Below are 13,802 nucleotides of genomic sequence, written 5' to 3' on the forward strand. Positions count from 1 at the left end.
GGTAGCATTGAATGAAATAGAAACTCACAGTACTACAGAAGGAAACCTACATCGTGTTCTTGGAATAATTCCTGACAATGCCATAATTTTATCTTTATGGCTAAGCAACATTCCTCTGTATATATATACCACAGTTTCTTTATCCATTCATCTATTGAAGGGCATCTAGATTGGGTCCCCATTCTAGCTATTGTGAATTGAGCTACTATACACATTGATGTGGCTGAGTCACTGTAGTATGCTGATTTTAAGTGCTCTAGTATAACTGAGGAATGGGATAGTTGGGTCAAATAGTGAAATAATTCCAAGTTCTCTGATGAATTTCCATACTGTTTTGCAGAGTGACTGCACCAATTTGTAACACCACCAGCAATGTATGAGTGTATCTTTTCCCCACATCCTCTCCAATACCTATTATTGCTTGTGTTCTTGATAATAGCCATTCTAATTGGGTGAGATGAAATCTTAGGGTGGTTTTGATTTGCATTTCTCTAATTACTAGAGATGCTGAACATTTTTTATATATTTGTTGATTGATTATATATCTTCTGAGAAGTGTCTGCTCATTTTATTAGCACATTTACTGATTAGGTTATTTGTATTCTTGGTGTAAAGTTTTTTGAGTTCTTTATAAATTTTGGAGATTAGTGCTCTATCTGAAGTGCATGTGGTAAAGATTTTCTCCCACTCTATAGGTTCTCTCTTCACATTATTGATTTTTTCCTTTCCTGAGTAAAATCTTTTCAGTTTGAATCCATCATATTTATTGATCCTTGCTTTTATTTCTTGTGCTTTGGTAGTCTTGTTAAGGATGTCTGGTCCTAAGATGACTTGATGAAGATTTGGACCTACTTTTTCTTCTATTTGGTGCAGGGTTCTTGGTCTAATTCCTAGGTGTTGATCTATTTTGATTTGTGTTTTTTGTAGGTTGAGAGATAGGGGTTTAATTTAATTTTACTGCATGGGGATTTCCAGTTTTCCCAGCACCATTTGTTGAAGAGACTATATTTTCTCCATTATATGTTTGTGGCATCTTTTTCTACTATAAGAAAACTGTACTTATGTGGGTTTGTCTCTGTTTCTTCTACTCTGTACTATTGGTCTACCTGTCTATATTGGTGCCAATACCATGCTGTTTTTGTTACTATAGTTATGTAGTATAGTTTAAGATCTAGTATTATAATACTGTCTGCTTCACTCTTTTTGCTAAAGATTGCTTTGGGTATTGGGTGTCTTATTTTTCCAAATGAGTTTCATGATTGTTTTCTCTATTTCTTTGAGGTATGTCATTGAGATTTTAGTTGGAGTTGCATTGAATTTGTATAGCACTTTTGGTGGTATGGCCGTTTCGACAATATTAATTCTGCCTATACAAAAACATGGGAGATCTTTCCATCTTCTCAGGTTTTCGTTAATATTTTTTTACTGTTCTGTAGTTTTCATTGTAGAGGTCTTTCATCTCTTTTGTTAGATTGATTCCCAAGTATTTTTTCCCCCCTGAGGATTTTGTGAATAGTGTAGTTTTTCTAATTTCTCTTTCAGAGGATTCATCACTTATGAATAGAAATTCATTAGATTAATGAGTGTGGATTTTATATCCTGCTACTTTGCTGATTTCATTTACTAGTTCAAGAAGTTTTCTGGTGGAATTGTTTGGATCCTTTAAATATAGAATCATGTTGTTGGCAAATAGTGGTAGTTTGAGTTCTTCATTCCTATTTATATCCCTTTAATTTCTTTGGTCCATCTTATTTCTCTGACTAGAGTTTCAAGAGTGATGTCAAATAAAAGTGGTGGAAGAGGGTGTCCCTGTCTTGTTACAGTTTTTAGAGGGAATGCTTTCAGTTTTTCTCCATTTAGAATGATATTGGCCTTCGGCTTAGCATAGATACTTTTACAATGTTGAGGTATGTTCCTACTATCCCTATTTTATCTAGTGTTTTGAGCAAGAAGGGGTGCTGTATTTTATCAAATGCTTTTTATTTATCTATTGATATGATCATATGATTCTTAACTTTAAGTCTGTTGATGTGGTAAATTACATTTTTTGATTTTTGATGTTGAACCAACCCTGCCTATCTGGGATAAACTCCACTTGATCATGTCGTACTGTCTTTTAAATATGTTTTTGTATGCAGTTTGCCAGAACTTTGTTGAGAAGTTTTGCATCTATGTTCATCAGGACTAGTGGTCTGAAGTCTTCTTTCCTTCATGTGTCTTTGTCTGGTTTTGGTATCAGGGTAACACGAGCTTCATAGAATGAGTTTGGAAGAGTTCTCTCCTTTTCTTTTTCATGGAAGACTTTGAGGAGTATTGGAATTATTTCTTTGAAGGTCTTGTAGAACTTGATTGAGAATCCATCTGGTCAAGGGATTTTCTTGTTTGGTAGACTTTTAATGGCTTCTTCTATTTTATTGCTTGAAATTGCTCTGCTTAAATTGTGTATGTCCTCCTGAAACAGTTTGGATGGATCATGTATCTCTAGAAATTTGTCTATCTTCAAGATTTTCTATTTTGTTGGAGAATAGATTTTCAAAATAGTTTCTAATTATATTTTGTATTTCAATCATGTCTGTCTTGATCCTTCCTTTTTTATCACAAACTGAGGTAATTTGAGTTTTCTCTGTCCTTCTCTTCATTAGTGTAGTTAAGGGTTTATCCACTTTTTTTTTCAAAGAAACAACTTTGTTGTGTTTTGTCAGTATTTTCAATTGTGTCTTTTATTTCAATTTCATTAATTTCATCTCTGAATTTAATTATATCCTGTGTTTTACTACTTTTGGTTTTAATCTGTTCTTTATCTAAGGCTTTGAACTGTAATGTTAGGTCATTTATTTGTTGATTTTTTCTTCTTTAATTGAATTCATTTCATGAAATGAATTTTCCTCATAGTGCTGCTTTCATAGTGTCTCTTCTAGTTTTTAGTGTTTGGGCTGAGAAATTTGCTGATATCCATATTGACTTCCCCCTATGTAATCTGATATATTTCTCTTGCAGTCTTTAAAATTCTATCTCTAATTGTATGTTGGACATTTTCATTACAATGTGCCTTGGTGGGGATCTGTTGTAATTTTGTACATTTGATATCCTGTAGGTCTCTTGTATTTAATTTTCTATTTCATTCTTCAGATTTGGGAAATTTTCTGATATTATTTCATTGAAAAGATTGTTGATTCTTCTGGTTTGTGTCTCTGTGTCCTCAATCTCAATAATTCTTAAATTTGATCTTTTTTTTTTATTTTTTGTTTGTTTTTCATGTTTTTCTTTTCTTAGTTGCTCCAATTTAATCAGTACATGTTGTATACATGTATTAAAATACCATACTCTACTCCATAAGTATGTATAATTATTACTGTTAAAAATTAAAAATGAGGTACATTAATTTTTTAAATTTATTTTTATTGTAAACAAATGGGATACATCTTGTTTCTCTGTTTGTACATGAGGTAGAGGCATAACATTTGTGTAATCATACATTTACCTAGAGTAATAGTTTTTGACTCATTCTGTTATTCTTTTCCTTCCCCCCACCCCTCCCACACCTCTTTTCCTTCTATACAGTCCCTCCTTCCTCCATTCTTGCCACCCTTCCATTCCCCATTATGTGTGATCATCCACTTATCAGTGAAATCATTTGTCCTTTGGTTCTTTGAGATTGGTTTATCTCACTTAGCATGATATTCTACAATTTCATACATTTGCCTGCAAATGCCATAATTTTATTAATTTTTATGACTGAGAAATATTTTATTGTATATATATATATATATATATATATATATATATATATATATATATATATACCACAGTTTCATTATCCATTCATCAATCAAAGGGTATCTAGTTTGGTTCCACAATCTGGCTATAGTGAATTGAGCAGCTATGAACTTTGATATGGCTGTATCTCTGAAGTATGCTGATTTTAAGTCCTTTGGGTAAAGGCCAAGGAGTGGGACAGTTGGGTCAAATAGTGGTTCCATTTCATGTTTTCTAAGGAATCTCCACACTGCTTTCCAGAGTGGCTGCACTAATTTGCAACCCCACCAGCAATGTATGAGTGTACCTTTTTCCCCACATCCTCCCCAACACCTATTATTGCTTTTATTCTTGATAATTGCCATTCTAATTGGGGTGAGATGGAATCTTAGGGTAGTTTTGATTTTCATTTCTCTTATTATTAGAGATGTTGAACATTTTTCAAATATCTTTTGATTGCTTGTAGATCTTCTATGAAGTGTTTGTTCATTTCCTTAGCCCATTTGTTGATTGGATTATTTGTATTTTTCATGTAGAGTTTTTTGAGTTCTTTGTATATTCTGGAAATAAGTGCTCTATCTGAAGTGTGAGTGGCAAAGATTTTATCTCACTCTGTGTGCTCTCTCTTCACATAGTTGATATTTTCCTTTGCTGAGAGGAAGCTTTTAGTTTGAATCCATCAGATTTATTGATTCTGGCTTTTATTTCTTGTGCTATGGGTGTCCTGTTAAGGAAGTCTGATCCTAAGTCGATATGTTAAAAATTCGGACCTACTTTTTATTCTATAAGATGAAGAGTCTCTGATCTGATTCCAAGGTCCTTGATCCATTTGAGTTGATTTTTGTGCATCGTAGAGATAGGGGTTTAGTTTCATTCTGTTGCATATGGATTTCCAGTTTTCCCAGCACCATTTGTTGAAGAGGCTATCTTTCTTCTATTGCATATTTTTGGCACCTTGGTCAAGTGTGAGAAAATTGTATTTATTGAGTTTGTATCTGTGTCCTCTATTCTGTACCATTGATCCACCTGTCTATTTTGGTGCCAACACCATGCCATTTTTGTTACTATTGCTTTGTAGTATAGTTGAAGTTCTTGTATTGTGATTCCCACTGCTTCACTCTTCCTGTTAAGGATTGCTTTAGCTATTCTGAGTTTCTTATTCTTCCAGATGAATTTCCTGATTACTTGATCTATTTCTGTGAGGTACATCATTGGGATTTAAATTGGAATTACATTGAATCTGTATAGCACTTTTGTTAGTATGGTCATTTTGACAATATTAATTTTGCCTATCCAAGAACATGGGAGGTCTTTCCATCTTCTAAGGTTTTATTTAATATTTTTTTTACTGTTCTATAGTTCTTATTGTAGAGGTCTTTCACCTCTTTTGTTAGACTGATTCCTAAGTATTTTATTTTTTTTTTTGAGGCTATTGTGAATGGGGTAATTTTCCTAACTTATCTTTCAGAGGATTCATCACTTATGTATAAAAAAGTAGTAGATTTATGATCATTGATCTTATATCCTGCTACTTTACTGAATTCACTTATGAGTTTTAAAAGTTTTCTGGTGGAATTTCCTGGTTCCTCTAAATGTAGAATCATGTCATCAGCAAATAGTGATAGTTTGAGTTCTTCTTTTCCTATTCTCATCCTTTTAATTTCCTTGGTCTGTCTATTTGCTCTGGCTTGAGGACAATGTTGAAAAGAATTTGTGAAAGAAGGCATCCCTGCCTTTTTCCAGTTTTTAGGGGGAATGCTTTCAGTTTTTCACCGTTTAGAATGATATTGGCCATGGGCTCTGCAGAGATGGCCTTTACAATGTTAAGGAATGTTCCCGGTATCCCTATTTTTTCTAGTGTTTTGAGCATAAAGGGATTCTGTATTTTATCAAATGCTTTTTCTGCATCTATTGAAATAATCATGTGATTCTTAACTTTAAGTCTGTTATGGTGAATGACATTTATTGATTTCCAGATGTTGAACCAACCTTGCATCCCTTGGATAAAACCCACTTGATCATGATGCACTATCTTTTTAATATATTTTTGTATGGGATTTGCTAAACTTTTGTTGACAATTTTTGCATCAATGTTCATTAAAGATATTGGTCTGAAGTTTTCTTCCCCTGATATGTCTCTGCCTGGTTTAAGTATCAGGGTGATATTGTCTTCATAGAACGAGTTTGGGAGGGTTCCCTCCTCTTCTATTTCATGAAATACTTTGATAAGTACTGAAATGAGCTCTTCTTTAAAGATTTTGTAGAACTCGGCTAAGAAAACATCTGGTCCCGGACTTTTCTTTGTTTGTAGGCTTGAGGACTTCTTATATTACATTACTTGAAATTGATCTATGTAAATTCAGCATGTCCTCCTGGTTCAGTTTAGGTAATTCATATATCTCTAGAAACCTGTTGATGTCTTTGAGATTTTCTATTTTGTTGGAGTATAGATTTTCAAAACAGCTTCTAATTATGTTTTGTATTTCAGTCATGATATTTTCTTGTTCATTCCGAATTTTAGTAATTTGAGTTTTCTCTCTCCTTCTCTTTGTTAGTGTGGCTAAGTTTTTTTGTTTTTTGTTTTTGTTTTTGTTTTTGTTTTGGTTAGGTGAGATTTTTTTTAATTTTATTATTTTAATGTTGTAAGGGTTTATCATTTTGTTTATTGTTTCAAAGAACCAAATTTTTATTTTGTCAATTTTTTCAATTGTTTCTTTTGTTTCAATTTCATTGATTTCAGCTCTGATTTTAAATATTTCCTGTCTTCTACTTCTTTTGGTGTTGCTCTGTTCTTCTTTTTCTAGGAGTTTGAGTTGTAGTGTTAGGTTGTTTATTTGTTGATTTTTTTCTTCTTTTATTGAATGTGCTGCATGAAATAAATTTTCCTCTAAGTACTGCTTTCATAGTGTCCCAGAGATTTTGATATGAGTATCTTTGTTTTCATTTACCTTTCATAATTTTTAATTTCCCTCCCTGATGTCTTCTGTTATCCATTCATCATACAATAGAGTATTTTTTAATCTCTAGGTGTTGGAGTAGTTTCTGTTTTACTCTGTCATTTATTTCTAATTTCAATCTATTATGATCTGATAGAATACAAGGTAGTATCTCTATTTTCTTGTATTTGCTAACATTATTTTTGTGGCATAAAATATGGTCTATTTTAGAGTAGGATCCATGTACTGCTGAGAAGAAAGTGTATTTGCTCTTTGTTGGATGGGATATTCTATAAGTGTCCATTAAGTGTAAATTATTGATTGTGTTATTGAGATCTATATTTTCTTTGATCAAGTTTTGTTTGGAAGATCTGTCCAATGTTCAGAGAGGTGTATTAAAATCACCTTGTATTATTGCATCGTGGCCTATTTGATTTCTATAATTGAGAAGGATTCGTTTGAGGTACATGGATGAGCCACTGTTTGGGGCATACTTATTTATGATTGTTATGTCTTGCTGATTTATGCTTCTCTTCAGCAGTATGAAATGTCCTTCTTTATCCCTTCTGACTACCTTTGACTTGAAGTCCACATTATCTGATATGAGGATGGATACTCCAGCTTTTTTGCTGAGTCCATGTGCATGGTATGTTTTTTCCCATCCTATCACCTTTAGTCTGTGGGTATCTCTTTCTATGAGGTGAGTCTCTTGCAGGCAACATATTGTTGGATCTTTATTTTTAAGCCAATCTGCCAGTTTGTGTCTTTTGATTGATGAGTTCAAGCCATTAACATTCAGTGCTATTACTGAGATATGATTTGTAATCCCCGTCATTTGACTCATTTTTTTTTTTTTTTTGACATGACTGGGTTTCTCCTTTATTTGAATGTTCCTTTAGGGTAGTTCCTCCCTTTGGTGATTTGTATCATTGTTAAGTAAGAAGTGAGAATATAGAGGTACTACAGCATAGGATGAGTGAATGTGGAATCAAAAGAAGTTGATATTTAGCATGAGGAAAAGGATAAAGCAAATGAGGAAATGGATAAATAAGAGGGAAAAAGAGTAAGAAAATTCTAAAAATAAAAAAATTAAAATAAAAATTTAAAGAATCTACAAAACTGGTAATACACTATTCAAATCTCCTAGACTTCGGTAGCCTCATAATGGAAGGTATTGATTTCAAAGATGATGGGGATGTGAGAGCAGGAAATGAAAAAAAAAAGAGAGAGAGAGAGAATTGGGGAAAGCAAACAAAAAAAGTCTGGAAGGAAAATTGAACAATCATTTTTGTTGGAGTTCAATATCTTCTTTGCCTCTTCTCTTCTGATAGGTATGGTTGTCTGGAGTGTGCTGGTAACTCCTGACAACTGGTTTGCTGGTAGCACAATCCTCAGGATGATGACAGTTACTAAGGTGGGAGGATTAGACTTAGAGGTCAAACTCCTGGAGGCAGGGTATAGCAATTGCCTGCCCGCTGGAAGATTTCACCCCAGGACTCTCCCTTGGGGTCCAACTTGTGACCCAGCAACCTGGTCTTAGCCCTTTCTCTCAATTGTGGACCCCACAATTCTTGGTCTATAATTTAGTGACTAAATTGTATGTCTTATGTCCCTGCCAATCAGTAACCTCTCTCCCTGGAGGTGCCAATGGTTGAGCACCAGGAATTCTGTGCATATCTTGGAAAGTTGATCTATAGTGAGTAAATCAGGACCAGATGTTGAAAGTTGAGCTGCAGGCACTCGACCAGTTGGTGTTTAGGGGATGGTTGAGAGACTGGAGATTCAGGAGCCAGAGAGACCTGTTTGTTGCCAAACCTTCAGGACCAGATGCTCAGTGGTGTCATGGATGACGCTGATGTTGGGTCCCAACAAGTGCTCCTGGGTTGTCTCTGGGATCCCAGTGGTTGCCAGACTAATTGACTAAACCATCCAGGATGAAGATTTCCTCAATTCCTTTTCCCACTTATTGATCCCTTGCAAGGCTCTCTCCTCCCTCTGCAGCAAGAGAGTGGCTATTGGGACAGCTAGCAGGGATACCTCAGAAGCAACAAAGTCCGTAGGGCCCTTGATGATGATCTTTCAGGACTTGGCTGATATCACTGGATATAAGTGGCCATGTCCCAAGTTGGTGGCTGTAGCGATGGCTACCATATAGATATCTTGATAATGAATCTCCAGTCTCCAGTAGGTCCCAGGATGGACACTGCCCCAACAAAAGATGGTGGCATCAGCATTGGGGATAATCTAAGCATCCCAAGGCATTGGTAGATGGGGAGCTGCAGCATCATGGGCACAACATGGCAGTGTCCTTGTGTGGGGCTGAGCCAGTGGTGGAGATCTGAAATTTGTTTCTTGAAGAATATATTAACATATTTTTAGTTATGAGGTGTCCTGCCAAAACTCTTGTGTGAGACAATGCAATAATTATCAGAGTTTAAATAATTAGATTGACAAGAATTACTAAATATGTTGATTGAGTCACTAAGAAGAGTTGTTCTTGTTCCATGGTGAGCAGTTCTTATTCTCTATTTCCTGGTTTTCATGCCCTGAGCTGATTTCCTCTGCCATGCTCTTCCATCAGGATTAAGAAATGCCTGCATTGCACCAGGATGTCCTGACTCATCTCAGTCCCTGAGATATGGAATAGGAAGACCATGGACTAGACCTCTGAAACTGCGAAGCAAATTAACTTTTCTTTCTCTAAATTGTTCTCATCAATATTTTGGTCAGCATGAGAAAAAGCTAATAAAGCAACATATATGTCAAAAATTTGGGTAATTTCTTTTTTGTGTGTTTTTATTTATCAGAGTAAAGTAACCATCCTGCAAGCCACAGACTGCTTCTTAAAACATAAGTGTTACAGGAAAGGAAAAATAATAGTTAATTTCAAAGACATTTCTTGTTACATGAGAATCAAAACACACATGGCAGTATAAATAACTGACAAATCACTAGCTGACTTTTTGAAGACAGCATTTTCAGTCAGGTATGTCTATGAAAGCAAATGAAGGCTGAGGGATTTCAAAAATCAAGTAACAAATAGAACATTAGAAATTTAAACAAACATAGGAAATCGACTTGTTTGCTTATATCTGGGGGAATAACTGCGAGATTGGGTGAAGAACAAAAGTTTTGAGTTAGACTGAGACTGGAATTCTGCTTAAGCCAAGTTTTAGCTCAATAAAATTTAAGTCAATTTTAGCTAATTAGATTTTGAGAATTCTTAGCCCTGAAAGGATAATGATATGAGGTAACACATATGTTAATTATCTCAATTTATTTATTCCACAATATATGTTTATTCAAAAACATCATGCCATATACATGATGTATAGATTCTTCTTAAGCTCTTACTCTATGACTTCAGAGAAGCTGACACTTTCTAAATCTAAGAATTTCATTATGTTCATGACTAGGATTTTTTCTATGATCCAGATTTGAGAACATTATCATTCAGTTCCATTTCACAACTTGTCCTTTGAACACTTGTAATTTTCTGAAATAGCTCTTTTCAGAGCATTTTTCTTCTTTTTTGTGTCTAAAACCCAACTTCAGTGTTCAGATGATTTCAGCTCTAATGCTCCAAGATTTATTAATTTTATTTCTTTTTCTCCAAACAATTCTGCTCCCACTTCCTTTTGTAGATAATTGTACACAAGAAGGAATGGCAGAGATGCAATTTTCACAATAAGGGTTTTGGTGAAAATGCTATTTGTGTGATTGTGTTACGATAAAAATTTTCTATTGCTGTATTGGAACTTACATTAACCTTGCAACCTCATGAAGATAAAGATGTATATTTTGAATGTACATTTAAAGACATTTCCTACTGCTCTTCAGTCTTTTTTTGTGTAGTTTCTGTTTCTCTTTTAAAATAAACTTCACTATGGCTGTAATGAAGAGCATAAAAGGCATCAGGAATGTTGCCCTTGGTATGTGTCACACAACAATGAGGCTGGCAGTACTACTCCTGTAAATCTTTGGTAGTTTTGCCCTCATATGTCTTTTCATAAAAATATTAAAACTATATTTTATGAGTGCTTTGGTGTAAAGATGATAATAATCCAAGTTGGATTTGGATTATATTTATTCTTACTTTCAAGAAATGAAGCAATGCAGGCATTCCTTCAAGTATTATGGTCTTTGACACTTTTCCAAACATGTCTTGACAAGTATGTCAGCCTATCTCCCTGTATGGGCTACTAATAAAAATTGATGTGTCCATCAATGGAAGATGGATAAAGAAAATATGATGTGTGCACATCATATGCATATGCAATAGTGTGTGTATAGAGTGAAATATTATTCAGCCACAAAGAGAATGAAATTCTGTTATTTGTAGAAACATGAATAGAAATCTACATGTGATGTAAGGGAAATAAAAAAGACAAATACTGTATGGTCTCACCACTGTGGAAGCTAAAAAAGCTGATCTCAAAGAAGTTGTGAGTAGAACAGTGTTCAAGAGAGTCTAGGAAGTATGTGGAAGAGGAGGAGGAACAAAGAAGGTTGGATAATGAGAACCAAAATGAACTTTCTTATGGTTTAGATATGAGTTGTCCTTCAAAGACTCCTTGTCAAGGCAGCAATATTCAGAGGTGAAATGATTATGAGACTGTAACCTAGTTAGTTCCTCATAGTTGAAATGGATGGACTAAGGAGTAAGTGTAAGCAGGTGGGGTGAAGCTGGAGGAGGTGGGTCTCCTGGGCAAGCCCTGGAAGGATGGATCTTCTCTGTGGCTCCTTCCTACCTTCCCTCTCTCTCTTCTTCCTAGCTGGCATGATTGGGTGAGTGTTCCTCCAACATGCCTTCCACGAGGATGTCCTACCACATGTTGGGCCCAGAAAACTAACATGAACTCAAATCAACTTTTAAACCTCTAAGTTCTTGTAAGGCATTTTGGTCACACAGATGAAAAAAAATTATTAAAAGTTAATAGAAAGAATCATTTTTAATGTTCTACAGCCCAGGAGGGTGATTGTAGTACATATTTTGTATATTTTGTACACAATTAGAAAAGAGAGTTTAAATATTTCAAGCATGAAAAACTAATAAAGTTTAAGGAGGTGGAAATTCTAAATATCCTGATTCGATTATTTTATCTACTCTACATGTACTGAATTATCCCACTGTACCCCATGAATATGTACAATTGTATGCCAATTAAAATTTTGATGCAGATAGAATAATTGACCTTACTAATTTGAATCAGTCAAGGAGAACAGAGTTTTTTAGACCATCACTCAATGTTCTTGCCTGAACACACTGACCACAGGGATTATTTGTGATCTGCTTTCAGCATTTGACCCCAGAGCTTCTTCATAACATTTTTCACTTCCTCATTTCTGAAGGTGTAGATCAAAGGGTTTAACATAGGCGTCACTAGGGTACAAAACACTGTCACAGCTTTGTCACTGGGGAGGGAGACAACAGGTCTGAGGTACAGGTATGAGCAAGGCACAAAGAACAGGACAACGACCGTGACATGAGAGGCACAGGTAGACAGGGCTTTGCGGCGCCCTTCAGAGCTGTGAGTCCTCAGGGAACACAGGATGACCGCATAGGAAGCCACCAGCATGGAGAAGATGATCAAACACAGTGACCCACTGTTGGCAGCAATCAGGGGCCCCAAAGTGTGGGTGTCCATGCAGGCCAGCTCCAGGAGAGGAATTAAATCACACATAAAGTGGTCGATGATATTGGGGCCACAGAATGGTAACTGGGCCATAAACAAAATCTGTATGCCCCCATGAATGAACCCCAAGACCCCAGCCGCCCCCACCAGGAAAACACACACCTGCCGCCTCATGATGGTCATGTAGTGCAAGGGCTTACAGATGGCCACGTAGCGGTCACAGGCCATGGCCATTAGCAAGATGATCTCAGCTGCACCAAAGAAATGTTCAGCAAAGAGCTGGGTCATGCAGCCACTGAAGGATATGGTGTTCTTTTCAGAGATCAAGTCAAAGATCATTTTGGGTGCTATGGAGGAAGAATAGAAACCATCTATAATGGACAAACAGGACAGAAAGAAGTACATGGGAGAGCCCAGGGCTGGGCTGATGAAGATGGTGACAGAGATGAGCATATTACCTGCCAATGTGATCACATAGGTCACGAAAAGCACAGTAAATAAGAATTTCTGCAGGTTTGGATTTTGAGTGAGACCCAGCAGTATGAATTCTGTTACATTGCTCATCTTTCCTCCCAATTTGGCTTGTATTTGGGGCATATGTTTAATTTGAAAAAAAAAATCACAGTATTTCAAAGTGCTGATACTTCAAATCCTTGTTAAAGTATTCCATTGCCTGTTAGACTCGTTCTCTGCAATCCATGGATTTAGACTTTGTTCACTTCAGGTCTTTTGCAGGTAGTTTTAAAGAACAGAAGGAAGTCAGATATCACCAAGTTCATTTTAATAAAATAGTGACAATACATTAAAGGTACCACAAGAAAGTAAGGTGTTAGGAATGTGACTCATGAACTTTTTTCTTTCTCTAAAGCAAATCTCAGAGACGACTTTGTTTCATTGTTTTGTTGAGGACAAATATCCTCAATAACAATTATTTCAAAATTATGTTTGTCCATTGTTGTGGATATTTATAGACATGTGAACACAAGAAAAGCCAACTATATGTGATACCAAGGTGTCAGATCTCTGAGTCTAAACCAGCTGTGTGATGGAGCTTCTTCTCCATCACAAATGCATATATGGGTAGATCTGAGATGAAGTATTTCCTTCCTTGTTTTTTTTTTCCAAATACAAATGAATGATCTGTATCACAGCTCAGTGAGCATGATTCATTCAAAAGTTCTTATGTGTCTGTCTCCATAACACCCTTTCTTTCATGTTCCTTCTATACACTTCTCTGGTTTCAGATATGTAAATGGTACCAAGTTCCAAGTATTTCATAAACAAATGCCCCTGTCAGCTGAATTTTTATTACCAAGAGCATTATTCTCTGGGTTTAATAAATTTTCCTAGTCATATTTTACAAATGGAATTATATGAGACATAGGTCACCCTGAATTTCCCATTGATAAGACAAATGTTAGGATGACATAAGATAATAATATTTTCATTTTATTATAAAATCATTGAGATAAGA

The 13,802-nt window shown here is 35.4% G+C and overlaps 1 protein-coding gene across 1 annotated transcript; it reads right to left on the bottom strand.

Moving 5' to 3' along the window:
* Positions 1–11,971: 11,971 nt before the first annotated feature.
* Positions 11,972–12,898, bottom strand: LOC124960521 (olfactory receptor 4C45-like). Its single transcript, XM_047519339.1, has one exon. It carries the CDS (start codon positions 12,890–12,892, stop codon positions 11,972–11,974), a length of 921 nt encoding a protein of 306 aa, XP_047375295.1. The 5' UTR covers positions 12,893–12,898.
* Positions 12,899–13,802: the final 904 nt, after the last annotated feature.

The sequence above is a fragment of the Sciurus carolinensis genome, chromosome 11 (genome assembly GCF_902686445.1).
Source record: "Sciurus carolinensis chromosome 11, mSciCar1.2, whole genome shotgun sequence".
NCBI classification, from domain to species: Eukaryota; Metazoa; Chordata; class Mammalia; order Rodentia; family Sciuridae; genus Sciurus; species Sciurus carolinensis.